An 18,094-nucleotide genomic window follows, 5' to 3' on the forward strand; every position below is an offset into this window, starting at 1 on the left:
GGATGGCTTTTATTTTGCTGATAAATGGAGAAATCAGTTGAAGTATTTGAAGGATATAAGAAAAGAGCTTTACATTACTACTTGTTCAATATCATTAATATAGCATTTGGAAAAGCTTGCACGAAAATTAATTCGCACCATTGATTTCAAAGTAATGTTGTATTTTATCTCTAGGTACGAAGTGAGATGATCTAAAAATAGAAGATAAATTTTGTTCACATTAAGTCTTTTGAGTTTGATCCCAAAAGTAAAATACTATTTCTGATACGCTAAGAAAAATACAAAAATAAAATGACCAAAATTGTTCAATCTAATAAACTAAATTATCTAATACTCCCTCTCCAGCTGGTTTAAAATTTTCTCCATTGCCAACTTCAGTCAACCTCTCAAAAGTGTCGGTTGTAGTCCTTTTCTAAGTATTTGAGCAACTTGGTAGGGCATATAAACCAATCTATTGTCAAACTTCTCTTCAATAAACTGCTTGTAACTTCCACATGCTTTGTTCTATCAAGAAGAACCAGGTCACGAGCAATAAAAATTGCAGCTTAACTTCAATAAATGCTTGAACTTGTAGCAATACCCATTCGGCCAACCAAACAGGCGTGCTACCGTAGCATGCCGAATAGGGCCGGTAAGGAATGGTCATTCAAGGCAACCAAACATTTTGTGAGTTCCAATTCTAATTCACCATTACATTTATGCAGTGAAAGTACCCCTTCCGTTCAATTCTAAATCACCATCACAAGTTAAAAAGGGGGGGGGGGGGAACTTAAAATACCAGCATTGTATGTTATTTTCACAGAACAAAACAAAAACCATGCATGCTCACAATACAAAAGTAAAAACCAATTAAAACATTGAACATTAACGTGATTTATATCATTTTACTGCATACTTGGGAAGGAACTTACACCAGGAAACTCTTCAAGCTTAATACAACAAAAATAAAAAGAATTTTCAGCTACTAGTAGTTTTATATTGTAAAGGAATACAATTACCAGCTCTTCAACTGTCCGTCATTAGACAAGCTCACCATGAGAGTTCGATGCCCCTAAACCAGAGTTTCCATCAAACTGCCTATTTTCAGCTTCTTTCACTTCCAAATCCCTCAAGGCCTGACTGCTTGAGAAGGAATTATCCGTGGTGTTGGACCCAATCCATGCTTTATGAAGTTGCAGCACATACTCCAAGTGCCATAGAACATCCCCCATTGTAGGCCGGTTCTTCCCCTCGTCTGCAAGGCATTTCTCTGCTATCTCTCCAAACTTCTCCATTGATTCTGCAGAATAGTTTCCCCTCAGATGTGGGTCAATAATGGTTTCAAGCGACTTTTGTCTCTGCCATTTCATTGCCCACTCTGCAAGATTTATCTGCTCTTTTGGCAAGCTGGGATTTATAACAGCACGAGCACAAACAACTTCGAACAACACCACACCAAAAGAGTAGACGTCAGATTTCTCGGTCAACTGTTGCCTGCGAAAATACTCAGGGTCTAGATATCCGAAGCTCCCCTTCACTGCAGTACTAACATGAGTATGCTCCAAAGAAGGACCAGCTCTTGACAGCCCAAAATCTGACATTTTAGCCACAAAATTTTCATCCAACAAAATGTTGGTTGTTTTAACATCCCTGTGAATAATTCCCCGCTCTGCTCCTGTATGAAGGTAGTGCAGTCCCCGGGCAGCACCAATGCATGCTTCTAATCGCTGCTTCCAAGTCAATGGCGGGACATCATTTCCAAACAGATGACTCCTAAGAGTTCCATTTGCCATGTATTCATAGACCAAGATCATCTCATTTTGTTCATCACAGAATCCAATCATGGAGACCAAATGCCTATGTCTAAGCTTTGAAAGCATCTCAATCTCAGTATGAAATTCAGCAAGCCCTTGCTCAGATTGTGGATTTGCTCGCTTTATGGCTGCAAGAGTGCCATCTCCAATCTCCCCTTTAAATACTTTGCCAAAGCCCCCTACACCAATCACTAAACTTTCATCAAAATTATTTGTTGCTGCCCGAATCTCAGCAAGCGTAAATTGCCTACCAACTCCAGTGGAGGCCATAGATCCATTTAGATTTTGAAGTCTAGATGATCGCTTGGCATTGGCAGAGCTATTTAAAATAGAACCGTTGAGGAATAATGGCCGCCACCCAGCATTACTGTTGTTTTTCGTGTCACCTGATTCTTTTCCTCGATTTTTGCAGAAACAGCATACACGCGTAACAGCAACTGCAAGAATGGCAACAGTAGCTACACCTGCAGCAATTCCCACCCAGAGAACCCAGAACCTTGAAGCATGACTTGAACTTTTTGTTGAATCGTATCTCTGCACATGGGCAAGGTTTCCATTTCGGCTAAGCTTGAAAATCTCCAGCCCATTCAAGAGAGCATCAGTGCCTGAAGCACCAGCTGCTGTGTCAGGACCGAGCTGAATCCAGAGGGTGTCGATTTTTGAAGAAACCGCATCAAAGTAATCCTGATGATAAGCTTTATTCATTCCACCTGCCTTCACAAAAAGGTCATAATTATTCACAGCAGTCCGGTTGTTTATGTAGATTCTGAAAATCCTAAGGCTTGGCTTATCAAATACCAGCTCACAGAAGTGTAGGCGGATTAAGTAATCAAAATCGGGATCCACTTCAAACCTCCATGACATATTGAACCTTTTCTCCAAGACTTGGGTGTTAGACATGCTTCTTGCTGTTTCATACACAAGAAGAGGAGCCACTGAAGAATCATTTGTAGAAGCATAGGTAATATTAGAACTGTTATTTATTTCAGAACCTGCATTTGCTGTGATCATATATCCAGAATCCACATCCCATGCTCTCCAATAATCGGAATCATCGTTGGGGTTAATCTCCGGACCCCCAACATTCAACCTATACATAGTTTCAATTCCCCTTCCACTTAGATTCAGATTCACATCATTTCCACCCACTTTACTGACAGAATCAGCGAAAAGTTTATCGGTCATAGGGATCATCTCTATGGCATTAATGAAACCAAATGATCCTTTTGTCGGGGTGAACTCAATCACAAGTGAATTCGAATTGATGGGTAAAATATACTCTTTAACCAAAGAGAACGAGCTGGAATTGCTCCCTGAATTCTGGAGGTACAAATTCTTGTGTGCAATCTCACCGACAACATTAACCTGTGCTAAGAGTTTCAGACCATTTGCCGCAACATCGAAAGAAGATTCATTTACATTATGGTCCTCGAAGGAGAAGGGACAGAAATGAAGCCTCAAGAAATAGTTCCCTTGGATGCCATAAAACGTGTAGTTCAATTCATCACCGAAAAGCCGAGCAGATCTGTAGAGTGGAGAAAAGATTGTATCACCACTTAATGCAGGAGTAGTGGAAACAACACCAGGAGAACTAAGGGTGAGATTGTTATCAGGAGCCAAGTCACCAACCCATTTTCTACCCTCCACATTCACACTGGAATTTGTACCACAATTTATCAGAAAAGACTTTGACTGAGCTTCGCCACTTCTAAAAACTGCACATAATACAACAAGGAGCAAAGGCAACAACTCCCTGCCTTGGACCTTCCCCATTATCACACTCCCTTCCTCAAGAAACTAAACCCCTTTCTCTCTCTCTCTCTCTCTCAATTTATAATTTTCTCAAGAAAATAGCATGAACAAACCAATGCTAATAAAAGAAACAAGTGACTAAGCTTTTTTCCCTTTTTGTCGTCAAGCCTTTAACAGGACAGGAAGGAATTCATTCATCTACAAAATGTAACACAAAATAGCTGGGATTTATTTCTCAGCAAGCAACTTGAACAACATGAATTCCCCTTTTGGAGCAAGAAACATCAATTTACCTCAATGGATCCAATCTGGGTATTTGAGTTTTCCCCCTTGAGAACCCCTCAAACAAAGCATAAAAACCTGCCAGAATTTTTTTTCCTTGAAAAGAAAGTTTTCTTGCCCAACTCAAAATGAAAGTAAGTAACCTTCCAGATCTGAACCAAGTTGAGCTGAAAATTAAAAGAAAAGAAAAGAAAAAAAACTTAATGGGCTGCAATGCAATGGGATTATGATTGGTAGAAAGATACCAAATCGGGTGAGCAGGAGGACTAAGACAGAAAATGTTAGGAGAAAATCAATTAAATTAAAAATAAAAGAGTGATAAGGTTATCTGAGTAAGAAACTAGAACATGGGGTGTTGCTGGAAACAGATTGGAAAAGTTCGCTTCATCTCACCATTGTCTGCTCAATACAGACAAGACTCTGACATAATTAAATCTGCCAATTATTTTTTATTCTATTAATTTAAATTCAACAAATAATCATCGTTCTTTTCTAACTTGTGTAACTGTTGTTTCTTGCCGTTGTAACTGCAATGCAAATACAAGACCTAACGATGTCACTTCCTTTCACCCTATCCCGGTAAAACAGGTATACATATAATAGCAGTAAGGAAAAATTTAAAACAAAATATAAATTATTTTAAATTGGAAAGACGCTTTTAACCTTAACATTGTTTTAATTCAATTACAGTGAAGGAATCTATTTTCAGCGCCGGGATTATGGTAGTTTAAATATTGTATTAAGAAAAAACATATGAATCAGTTTAAACGATCACTCTAACCAATATTTTTGTTTGGGGGCTAAGAGTCACTGCAACGAATTCTGAATCAAGGAGATGTAAGAACGATACGCACGTTGAGGTCAGTGATGGCGAGAGTGGTGATATGGAGGCCAAGGATCATGGCTGCCGCGAGGACCACGCTGACCACCGATCCCATCTCAGAGACTTTGACTTTCCTGGAACCGATGGCGGCCCCATCCCCAGAGATGTTAGTCCTTTGACGAATTTGACTCCCTTGAACCGTGATTTTTTCAAGTCTTCCATGTTTTACTAATGTTTTAAGGTTAACATAGTAATTTAGCTTCCAGTTTTCAAGGTTTTTTTGTAAATAGTGAAATTATACATCTAACATTGATATAATTTGCAATGTTATATATCAACTTTAATTTGGTCTATTTGTGTATATCAAATTTTAATTTTAATTTAATTTTTGCATCAGTGTGTTTATTTAACGTAAATAGAAATATAAAATGTTATATCAGTAATTTACATATAATTTAACAAAAAAAACTATGTCACGTAAATCCCGGGTGAATGAATTGTAAAATTTAATTAAAATTACAGTTTAATGGATACAAATTTATCGGTTAATATAGAATATTATAAATTATATCAAAGTTTACATATAAATTTACTATTTATCCTTCTTAAAATACGTTTTCCGCTAGATGGATGAATAAAGATATCACCTGTAGTTTTGTAGGGCCTGTCCTTCTCCTTTTGCCTAAAAGAATGAATAAAAATTATCTCGGCAACTATTTTTAATAATCTTCTTAATTCGACTTCTACAGTAAAAAGTAATAGGCCTTAACTTTCAATTTGTTTGAAATTTTTTATTAGGCTCGTAGAATTTTTGAAATTTGTATTTAAACACTTTCAAAATGTTTGAAATTTCTCATTAAATTTTTCAAAAATTTTAACAATTTTAACTAAATCTTTTAAATTTTAAAATTTCTCATTAAACATAAAAATTTTGAAAAAATTAATTAAACTCTTCTTTTTTTTAATTCTCATTAAACTTAGGATAATAGTCACTTTTGTTTGCTTCAAGTTACATTTTAGTCATTTATGTTTGAAATGTTGCGTTTTAATCACTTATGTTATCGTTTTACTATAATATGGTTACTTTGCCGTTAAGATCTGATATCTCTTAAACAACAGTCCGATATGACAGTTAAAATGAGTTTTAATTGCCAAAGTAGATGCCCAACCAAGTAAATTAATTTTTTTATTAAATAAATTTAATTAGTTAAATTTTATAAATTAATTAAAGGAAAATGTTAATTTGGTTTCTTGGAATAATCAAAATCAATGCATCAATTTAATCCTTAAACTTGAAAAAAAATCCCTTGGTCTCTTTTTTCTTTTAGTTTTAGTTTCCATTTTGATTGAAAAAATCATTCATTTTCATAGTTATTTTTGTTAAATTGAAATAGTAGAAATCAAATTGAGTCCACCATCAATCGGTTGAATTTTTTATTCAAAATGGAAGAACAAATGATTGATTCAATGAAGGGTCCAAACATGTATTACAGTAACTAATGAATTTTTTTTTTGTTATTTACCTGGGCTTTGGGTTCAAATATTATGTGTTTTTTGGGGCAAAAAAGTGATCCATCTTTTCATATTTTTCTGTATATGTGACAGACAAAAATGATATACTTTATCTTTGTTTATTTATATATTATGTGCAACCACAATAGCAAGCAAAGAGGTTGGTGCATCCATTTCTTATTTTTCTTCTTTTCTATCGTTCTGCCCTTTTATTTTATTTTCATAACAAAAAATTAACTTTTCTCATCCCAACTAGACATCTACGTTTGCATTTAAAACTCATTTTAATTGTCACATCAGATTACCGTTTGTATAATATTTCAAACATAAGTGATTAAAATGTAATCTGAAACAAATAAAAATAATTATTTTAATTATTTAATTAAATTTTAATTAAACCATTTCAAACCCCTTCTTGCTATAAAGCTAAAGCTTTTTTTCTTTTTTCTTTTGTTATTATTTATAAAGAAAATAATGGTACGCCAATTTTGTTTTGGATAAGATTACTTTTATTTCAGATCTACTTGACTTGATATGAAATAATATTTGTATTTAATTTGATTATAAATATGTTTTTATTATTTTATAATAATTAAAATGGGTTTTGAAGTAAACTTTTCTAGTTGTATTTTTGGTTGTTTTTACCAAAATAAACTGATTTGGTACAGATATTTATTTTCTTAAGGTAATTTATATTTTTATACTTTCGTTCCAATATATACAAGACACAAGTAATGAAATTTCAAATAATATTATCCAAAAGCAAAGGTCAAATATTTTGTTTATATTAAGAAGATAATATACTGAATTTTCTTTTAAATTTATATACTGAAATATTTGATTTAAGCTAATTAGTGCATTTTCTCTAATTATAGGATTCCAATCCTCAATTTATATATACATATACATACAAAAATATATTTTGTAGAGAATACTATAAATAATTGATCGTTAGATGTTAATATATCATTTCGCGTCTAAGTTTAATTTTAATGTTTAATTTAATATTTTAATTTTTTAAAACCCAATGAAGTTATAGCTTTGTAATTTAATTTTACTAACGCCACATAACAAATATTTGATTGGGCCACATGATTTTATTTAATTTAAGTATTAAATTAAACATTAAAACTATATTTAAGTACTAAATAAAAAAACTCAAATATTAAATTAAATATTAAAATTATTATTTTTATTCAGTAGTAGACTAGCGATATAACTTTTTATTTAATATTTAATGATGTAAGATAGTAATGTATTAACTTTTCTTTGGACGAAATGTATTAATTATTTTTAAAGGGAAAAAGAATGTTGGACGAAAGCACAGAGATGGACGTGGTGCCCATGCTGGTTTTATTTAAAAGGGCAAAAGGATGGATTCTTTTAAATATGTCAATTCCAAAGTTCAGAAATATTTTAATATACTTTTCTATAAAAAAATTAAATAATGATTTTTGTTAAGAAAATTATGTCGAATTTGGAAATTTTTTCTTAAGTCACATTGATTAAAACAAAAAATATTATATTGTTTTTATTATAATAAACAAATAATTTTAATTTATCTAACTCAAACTTAACTACAATTATATTGAAATAAATCAAGTTACAATCATTTTCTCTATCGTATTTATATATTTTTATGTGTTATAATTTTGTTTAAAATATTATTTTATATAAATTTTGCTATGTTTAATATGTTGGCGTATTTATATTATGTTATTTTTTAAAAATTATGTTATATTTTAACTCTATTTTGAATATTGTGTTCATATCTTTTAATAATATCCACAATTATGAAATGCAGACAAAAAGATGACGGTGCAAAGCAAGCCGAGATTTTTATTTCATCTGCCCCTTTTTTGGGTGCAATTATTGCAAAAGCTGTATTTTGAATAGTGTGTGTTTTCTTCCTTCCGTACTGCACAGTACTAATTCTACTCTACTTTGTCCCCTTCAGTTTGGACTTTCCATAATTATTTTATTGTAATTAAATTATGTCACACACAAAGTGAAAAGAAAAATATTAAATATGTATTTATGAAAGTATTATTCAACAATTGAAGTTAAATTTATTATTAAATATGTATTTATAAAAGTATTATTCAACAATTGAAGTTAAATTTACTATTTTGTTTTTATTTTTTTAAAAGAAACAAAACAATTGATTTATATTATATTAAACTGAGTAAAAATACCATTTATTTTTATCCAAGTAAAAGATTGCTAGCATGTGTCTAGAAGGATCGTCGAACACTTGCAGGCCCTCTTTCCCGTCCAAGGCCATTTTAACTATACAGTAAGCAGCTTGGTGATCCTCCCTTGAGACATGTCGTAAATACTAGTGTCTGGCATGCATCAAAAGTTGTCAGTTATGCCTGATCAAAGCAGAGTTTGATGCTCCTAATAGAGTGTCTTGGAGAACCTTGACCACCTCACTTTGAATCATCACACTTTGGTACCCGAGGCCTTGAAGAAGAACCAAACCATCTAGAATACCCCATAATTCGGCATCAAAGACTTCACACTGCCCCAAATAACGATTATACCCCATAATACAATCTCCATTCATGTCACATAAAACTCACTCAACTAATGCAGTTCCTGAGTTTGTCTTAATAGCACCATCGGTGCTTAAATGGACCTTGTTACTTGGTAGAAAATTTCCAAATCTAGTTTCATGTTGCACTAACGAGTCTTCATTGTGAGCTGAGTCATACTGTTTAGCTCAACCATAAGAGACTTTAACAATCAAAGGGACTCCAAGTTGCACCCTAGAAAGTGAAAATATTATTATTATTCCATATACGCCAAGCAAGCAAACCAAAGAGGCAATACCGGTTTACCTCTCCCACGATATGTAGCACCCCTAACCCGAATCTGTCGCAGAAACAGGGTTACAGAGCATTACCGGAGTTTACAAATTAATTATCAGACATTTCATTTCATCTAGCATTCATATTTGAAACCAATCAAAATTAAAACATTAATGAGCCAACGTTGGCCAAATTAACTTATACATGCCATTATAACTAGAATCAAATCATCCAAAATTATCGATAGAACCAATGGATAGTGTGATATATCTCTGACAAGCTTCCAACCCAATCGAGCTTTCGATAATCTGTAGGGTAAATAAAAAAACAAATACGTAAGCAATGAATGCTTAGTAAGCTCGTGTAGTCTTTAATCATATTAGTTCATTTAAAATATGAAATCTATACATATCAAGAATAATCCAATATTAATACCATAGTACTCATGAAGCTATATTCATCGACTCACAAGGTGAATAAATTCACAGTATCACTTACATATTATCCCAAGCTTAGTAGGATTTTATATAACTTTAACTCTTCATAATTTCTTTATTTTCATTTGTATTTCTTTACTTTCCACACTTATTCCATATGCGTGACACACAAATCATAAACATATCATTTAACCATAGTCACAAGCTAGTGCATTTAACTAAAGCCTTTTCTGAATTGATCACATGATAAGTCATTTCATAAGAAATTGCATAATTTAAACCATACCACTTTTTCATGAGCACTAGCATATTTTCCCTCAAATACTTATCAATTCAATGCTTCGATTAAATAATCATATTTCTATTCAACCAATAGCTTGGCACTTGCCTAAGCATCAAGCAACAACACTGGTTAGTGTACTTGCACACATTACATAAAAACTCATCATGCATATTTTTCTTGTATCAACATATTAAAGATAATCATACATTTACATGTCATGATACATATCATTCTCTTATCGTTTCTTCATAGGCATATATCATTTATTTCATTATTTCGATATTTCATGTACCATCATTTTCATGAATTTCACGTACATACCAGTAATAGTTCATTTCAAACTCATGTTATCTCACTTCAGAACTTTACCCGTTATATCATTTAAATATCAATGGTTATATTTATTTCAGATCAATACCAATAATAATCTATAAATCTTTCAATTCAATTACATAAGTCTTTTACCGTTTCTTTCTGAATCGAAGAATGACTTACGGATATGAGTACATCGTTCTTTGGTGCCATAGTCCAACTATGGTCTTGCACATACAAACACTACCATGGTCCGACCATGGTCTTACATTCATAGTGCCATAACCCAGTTATGGTCTTATCCGTCAATTCATCCTCTACCACAGAACGATTGTACTCAATCCCGCGTTCAATCCAAATTGAATATTAAATTCGATAATATATTTCCAATAATAATTCATTTTTCAATATTTATAATTCAAATTGGCTTTCATTTGTTAACATCATATACTATTACATTGAGCCTTTATTTATCTCATGAACAATTAGTTCATGCTTTCTATTACATTTTCATATTCAATTCATATTTTCAAATTATATTCTACAATCATGTTTCCTTTCAATGGTTCAACTGTTTCATTTCATTTGATTTACCAAACACACCAGTACGGCACATTGTGCCTAAATCAGACATAGTACCGATCGAGAATCGATGAATGATAGCGATGAGCGAATAACAATAACGATTTCAATACACAAAGTCTTCAAATCATAAGATATGATAACGATTTGACACACAAAGTATCGAATCGGTAACAGTAATAGTAACAGTATTCGACACACAAAGTGCCAAATCGAATAAGAATATGATAACGATATTCAACACACAAAGTGCTAAATCGAATAAGATAAGATGAGTCGGCACATAAGTGCTTGGATCGAAGTCGCGAAAACCCGTACTCTTCCATATCCTATGGCATGCCAACCATATCCGACTAGCCCAACTAGTTAATAGGGTATTTAATTCACTTTTCAGTACAATTTCCATCTTAGTTTAGCATCAATTATAATTCCTTATTTCAATCAGTTTCACAGTATTGCAGTAATTCATTATTTCAGTAATTTCATAGTTCAATGCAATACACATAACAATATTCAGTAACTTCACAATTCAATTCAAGTGCTAACACATATTTCTTATTCAATTCAATTTACTAAATTCAGGTTCAATACTAACACACACACATATATATATATATATATATATATATATATATATATATATATATATTATTCATCACCAAATAACATTCACTTTAATCAAAATTGTACAGTATAGTTCATACGAACTTACCGAGCTAATTTGCGTAAATACCAAGATACAAAGACATTTTGGTATTTTTCCATTTCCATCGATTTTCTACCGATCTTGATCTAGATTAATATTTCATTCAATTTATTAATTTAAATAATAAAACAATTCATTTCATGCAATTTGGTCATTTTGACATTTTTACAAAATTATCCTAAAATTTTACCTTTATTCAATTTAGTCCCTGAACCTATAACATGTAAATTAGCTATTTTAAAATAAACTCATATTAGCTGAATATTTACATATATTTTCCTCCTCCTCCACTCCATTCCACATCCTTGATATATATAATACCATTATTTACTTGTTTACTCATAACAAGCTGTTCACTTGAGTCATAGTCACTAAATTAATTATACTTTAAGATACAGAACTCCAAATTGTGATCCGCAAATTTTATATGAAACTAGACTCACATATATTCTTACCACAAATTTTTCATAATTTTTTGTTTAGCAATTAAGTACAGTTTATTCTTTAAATTCACCTCTATTCTGCTGTCTGACAGTTCCGATGCTTCTTCACTAAAAATTAATTATCTCCTCGTACGAGATTCAAATGATGCTACCGTTTTCTTCTCTTGAAAATAGACTCATTAATTATTTTAAAAATATAAATTTAAGCCCCTAATTATTTTTATTCAATTTTTTATGATTTTCCAAATTCAGAACAGGGGAACCCAAAATCATTCTGACCTTGTCTCACAAAATTTATTATATCTCATGATTTACAATTTCATTACTTAAACCGTTTCTTCTATGAGAAACTAGACTCAATAAGATTTAATTCCATATTTTTTCATTCTCTAATTTGATCTCCACAATTTATGGTGATTTTTCAAAATTAACCTACTGCTGTTGTCTAAAACTGTTTTAGTGCAAGATGTTGATTACTAAGTTTATAACTCCCTTATTCCCTTTCTCTATAATATTTCTCATCACTTTCACTTATTTCCTTCTCTAATATATCAAGAACATAAGACCTTATATAAGAAAACTCTCTATAACATCATTTCTATGCTTTTTCAATAATATCAAACTTAAAAATATATTGAAATCTTGATGTTCTTACCTTGTCCTATTAGTTTCAACCTTTAACTTGATTTTCTCTCTCCTCCAGCTTCTCTTTCTTGAATCCAACTTGATATTCTAGCTCCCCATAGTCTCCTTGTTATCTTTCTCTCTTGATGGATATGGAAATTCTTTTGATTTCTAGGTGAAAATGATGAATTTTTTTGTGAAAGGACCAAATTGTAAAGAAAGCAAAACTTTCTTTCTTTCTCTCTTCTTCTCATGTTTGGTGCATGGGAAAAAATGGTAGGATGATGATTTTTCATCTTTCTTTCCACATATATATACTAAATAATAACATAATAAAATATCATTTAAAAATCAAATTAAAATATTAATAAACTAATATTTATTTATTTAATCTAAAATATATCCAACATCATCATTATCTTCTAGATTTCTCTCTCTTCTAATTGATCATTTTTCCTTTATGATCTTTTAAAATTCCATGCTTGAGTTATTACTTAATTTGGTAAAATTACAATTTAGTCCCTCATAATTCTTCACCTATTCAATTTGGTCCTAATTCATTCATTTTCCTTAGTTTCTAGATTATTCCACCCTTAAAATATTTGCACTATTCGTCCTTCAAATTTTTCATATTTACACTTTAACCCCTCAAATTTTGAGTATTTATCATTGGGCAACAAAACTTTTCTCACTTTTGCGATTTAATCCCTTCTTGCATTAATATGTCATAATATATTTCCCAATGTTGTCATAACTCAAAATTTCCCTTCTTGTTACTTTATTTCCTTATTTTACTATATCAAGGATACTATCTTTCTTACTGTAATAATTTTCGGGATATTACACGATACGCCTCGAAGAGTTTTGAGTATTTGAAGCTAACCACTCATGGAGATCATCCGAGAAGCAATTACTGCTCTAACTTATAGGAATAACTTGCAACCACACTTCTCTCATTGTGGGGCAATCTCTAATCACATGGAAAACATAATTTGATTCATGTTCGCAAAACAAACAAGAGCTATCATGTTCAATCCATCGCTTCACTCGTTCCAAATTAGTAAGTAATTATTGTTTAAGGAGAAGCCATAAAAATATGTGAACTCTTTGAGGGCCTTAAAACTTTCCAGCAAAATTTCAAGTCGCATCTCTTAGATGCCAAGATCACTCTTGAAGCAGCCAATACACACTTTTAATGGAAAAAGAATCCGTTGAGATACAAAGCCAAGCAACCGCTATTTTGTGTCTTTAGTAAATATAATTTAGTAGTAAAATATCAAGAGGCTAGTTAAAGAGTTAAAAAATATTTTAATTTATGTTTATCGTGTTAAAATTTTACAAAATGAATTATTTATTTGTATAAAAGTAATGAAGAATTTCACTATATTTAATGAACTTCAAGATAAAATTTGAATATTTCAAAAAAATTCAAATTCCACCTAAAAAAATTCCTTTTAAGTTTTCATAATTTTATTTCATTTAATGTACATGAGGTAGCAATTGTCTCGTTTATTTATATTTGAATATAGAAGGAGTTTAAATCTATTTCATTTATCTATTCTCAATTTTTTACTTTTAATTTTTACCAAATTTAAATATAATAACTAACTCATTTTACAAATTGTCACAATATGGTATATGCAGTTTCTTAAATATTTTGTTTTGATAATATACTATAATTTTAAGATTGATATCTCTTAACCAATATGAATTATAATAGGAAAAATAAAGGAAAATTAGAATTTATAAGTATATAAGATCTAAATTCATTTTTTTACAATCTAATATTGTTAGAGTTGTGTGACCTAAATTCTAAGAGATTGCTTGCAAGTCAAGTTAAACAAAATATATATTCTTTCTAGAAGATTTAGTATTTATGAGTATAATATATTTAGCATTTATTAACGTAATATATTTGACTTTGATTAGAATAAGGTTTTTTCAACCTATAAATAGATGAAGTCGAAACTCCTCTTGTAATTATTTGAATTTGACATAATAAATTTTCTTCTCCTCTGCCCGTGGTTTTTTTCCTGAAAGAGTTTCCACGTAAAAATCTGTGTTTTTTTTTATTTTTATTTCTCTTTTCTTTGCGATATATTGTCATTACCGACGTTCTATTTTTACAAATTGGTATCGGAGATTCCGAGTTGTTCATCTCGATCACGGTAATGCGTCTTTGAAGTATGAAATTCTGCTGTTGGATCGCAACACCAGATTTACGTTGTGGCAGATTAAGATGCAAGCAGTTCTTGCGCAGATGGATCTGGAGGATGCCCTGCTACGGATAGATAAGATGCCTTCGACATTAACGGATGAAGAGAAGAAGCGTAAGGATCGAAAGACGTTAACACAATTACATCTGCATTTGTCTAACGAAATTTTGCAGGATGTGATGAATGAGAAGACTGCCGCTACATTATGGAATAGGCTGGAACAAATATGTATGTCGAAAACTCTAACCAGCAAGTTACATATGAAACAGCGTATTTATGTTCATCGTTTGAAGGAAGACGTATCTACGCACGAATAGTTAACAGTGTAATAGCCCGATTTTAGGCCTAGTCGGAACAGTGGTTTCGGGACTACAAATCCGACGAGAAAAAAAATATAATGGCCTGAATTTTCAGAGGTGTCGGAACGGTGATTCGAGATCACTAAATTCAAAAAATGGGTAGAAAATATTATTAATTTAGTAAGTATAAGTTAAATGTGAAGTTAGGAAAATTTTTGAAATAGTGAATAGTGCACTAGAAATAAATATTAAAATAATTAGAATCGAAATGAGGTATCAATACCTCGGGGATTTTAAACCGAGCCATAAACATTTTTATAAATATTTATGGAGTGTTAAAAAGTTAGTATTAAAGTTTCGTTAAGAAATTTTAAAGTTCCGATAATTAATTGAACAAAAAGGACTAAATTGTAACAAATGCAAAATTTTGGGAAATGATTAAATAGCTTAAATGATAAAAGGAAGAGGGCTTAAAAGGCAAATAGACCCAAGGTCTATTTGGGCTGGACGGCAGAGGCATGAAATCAGCAAGAAAGTAAGGAGAATTAAGGGCAAAATTGGAAAATTGGAAATTTTGCTTAATAAAGTTAGGACCCAAGTGGAATTATCTAGATTTCTCTTCATTTTTCTGAATTCTCATCAGCTAAAACACCATGGAAGGGCTTCTTGAGCTGGTTCTTCATATTTTTATTACAAGTAAGTTCAATTCTTGACTATTTCTTGAAATTTTGTACTTTTATGACTTTTACAACTAGGCCCACTTGTTAAATTCATTAGTTTTGATTTTATGAAAGAATTTGAAAGTTGATATGAATATATGCTGGAATTATATGATGATTTAGCATGAAATTAGAGTTTTAAATTGTTCATATGCTGATTTTATTGAAAGAATTGAATAGAAAGTGAATGTTTGGGACCTAATAGTAAAAGATTTTGAAGATAGAGTTATATGTGGAAATTCTGAATTTCAATAGTTGTGTAACAACTTATAATGTCTAGTAAATTATTAATTGAGAAAATTAGATTAATTGAGGGGTTAATTGAGAAAGGACCGAATTGTATAAACTGTGAAATTTGGGGCAAAATGGAAATCAACATTTTGCATTAAAGCAGTTTTGGACAGCAACAGTTGTGTGACTTTGAAAAATCACCAAAAATGGTGGAAATTTAATTAGAGGCTGAATAATATATGAAATTGAAGCTTAATGAGTCTATTTTCACATAAAAGAAATAGAAAAAGCAAAAGAGTTATATATTTTGAGATATTTGAAGTTTAATTAGACAGAGTCAAAATGAGTTTGGAATCCCCTGTTTTGACTTTGGAAAATTGTAAAAAATTGTACAAAAATAATTATGGGATAAAGTTTATATGTTTAGAATTATCAGTGAATCTATTTTTAGGAGAAACAAACAGAAACTATATCCGAATTCTGTACAGTGAGATAATTATTTTTTAGTGAAGAGAGGTCAGAACTGTCAAACAGTGAAACAGGGGAAACTTTAAAGAATAAACTGTACTATTTGGCTAAACCAAAAATTATGAAAATTTTATGGTAATAATATATGTGAATCTAGTTTTGGAAAAAATTTACGGATCTTAATTTGGAGTTTTGTATCTCCAGGTAAAAATAATTTAGTGACTATGACTCAAATAGACAGCTTTGAATATACATGTTAGTGAATAGTGAAATTATAGTTAATGTTGTTTAAATGTGATATACACATAAAGGATGTGGAATGGAGAGGAGGAGGAGGACAATAAAATGTAGGAAATAATTGTGTATAATGGTCATATGCCCGATTATAATCGGTAAATGTTAAATTGAATGGTAAATACGTATTGGTACCGAAGGAACTATTGCGGTTTTGAAAAGCAATTGACCAAATGTATAAGAAATTTAGTCTTGATATATATATATATGATAATAATGATATATGGATGATTATATCATTGAGTTGCATTGATTAATTCGGTTTATGTGATGGAAATGTCAAGAACATTTGTCTTTGATATGTGATGATCATGGTTTAAGCTCATATGGGAAAATAAAGTTTCATAGTATAAGAGTGTGGTATTGAAATATATATATTGGATTGAGAAATTAATTTGAATTGTGAACACGAAATATTGTGAATTGAATAAAATGGAAATGGAGCTTTGAATTACATAAGTAAGTATCGGGTCTCGTAGGCCCTATTTGTTATGAATATAATATTTTGAGGATATGTTATAAAGAATTATAAAAGCATGTTAAAAATTTGAAGAGTTTAAATTTGAATGAAATTTTGTAACTCGGTTTAATACGTTTACATGTGTAAGTGTTCTAGTAATGCCTCATACCCTATTCCAGAGTTGAATACGGGTAAGGGGTGTTACAAACAGTGTTTAAAAAAATTCTCTCAAACTTGGAGGCCATGGAGGTTCATTATGATAAGGAAGATCTAGGGTTGATTTTACTTTGTTCGTTATCCTCGTCTTATTTAACCTTTAGAAACACGATTTTATATAGCCGCGAGTCTCTCACAATTGATGAGGTTTATGATTATTTGACCTCGTATGATAAGATAAGCATCTTATGGTTAAACCCGACTTTAAAGGAGAGGGTCACATTGTTCATGGGAGACAAGATCGGAATGTTGATGATGATCGTGGAAGGACACAAGAACAAAATCCTCGCGATAAATCTAAGGGTAGATCGAAGTCTTTAAACAGAGGTAAAACTTGTAACTTCTACAAGAAGAAAGGGCATATTAAATCTAAGTGCTATAAGCTACAGAACAAGATCAAAAGGGCTACGAATCAAAAGGGAGGCTGCGAATCAAAAGGGAAAACAACCAAAAGATTCCGGTGAAGCTGATGTTGTAGAAGACTATAGCGATGGTAAACTTCTAGTCGCTTCTGTCAACAATTCTAAAGTGAGCGAGGAGTGGATCATTGATTCGGGCTACACCTTCCACGTGAGTCCCAATCGGGAATGGTTTACAACTTACGAAATAGTGTTTAAATGTGTTATTTTGATGGGAAATAATGCTTCGTGTAAAATTGCAGGTGTTGGAACGATTAAAGTTAAGATGTTTGACGGAGTTGTCAGAATACTTAGTGATGTGTGACATGTTTGAAGAGAAATTTAATTTCGTTGAGTACTCTTGATTCAAAAAGGTACAGATACACAGCTGAAAGTGAGGTTTTGAAGATTTTCAAAGGTTCCCTCGTTGT

The 18,094-nt window shown here is 31.4% G+C and overlaps 1 protein-coding gene across 2 annotated transcripts; it reads right to left on the minus strand.

Annotated features, from left to right (window-relative positions):
- Nucleotides 1-857: 857 nt before the first annotated feature.
- On the minus strand, nt 858-4,841 carry LOC105768676 (probable receptor-like protein kinase At1g30570). 2 transcript variants are annotated; one of them, XM_052631723.1, is made up of 2 exons: nt 4,682-4,841; nt 858-3,994 (listed from the first exon to the last, which is right to left on the minus strand). In XM_052631723.1, the coding sequence occupies exon 2, from the start codon at nt 3,564-3,566 to the stop codon at nt 1,020-1,022; it is 2,547 nt and encodes an 848-aa protein (XP_052487683.1). In that variant the 5' UTR covers nt 3,567-3,994; nt 4,682-4,841; the 3' UTR covers nt 858-1,019. The 2 variants fall into 2 exon arrangements, with proteins under 2 accessions (XP_052487683.1, XP_052487684.1); XM_052631724.1 differs by lacking the exon at nt 4,682-4,841 and having other exon boundaries at nt 858-3,743; nt 3,839-4,320.
- Between the last annotated feature and the right edge of the window lie 13,253 nt (nt 4,842-18,094).

The sequence above is a fragment of the Gossypium raimondii genome, chromosome 5 (assembly GCF_025698545.1).
Source record: "Gossypium raimondii isolate GPD5lz chromosome 5, ASM2569854v1, whole genome shotgun sequence".
Taxonomy (NCBI): domain Eukaryota; kingdom Viridiplantae; phylum Streptophyta; class Magnoliopsida; order Malvales; family Malvaceae; genus Gossypium; species Gossypium raimondii.

Coding starts and splice junctions, on each gene's coding strand:
- LOC105768676 (XM_052631723.1), bottom strand. CDS start 3,566: ATGGGGAAGGTCCAAGGCAGGGAGTTGTTGCCTTTGCTCCTTGTTGTA.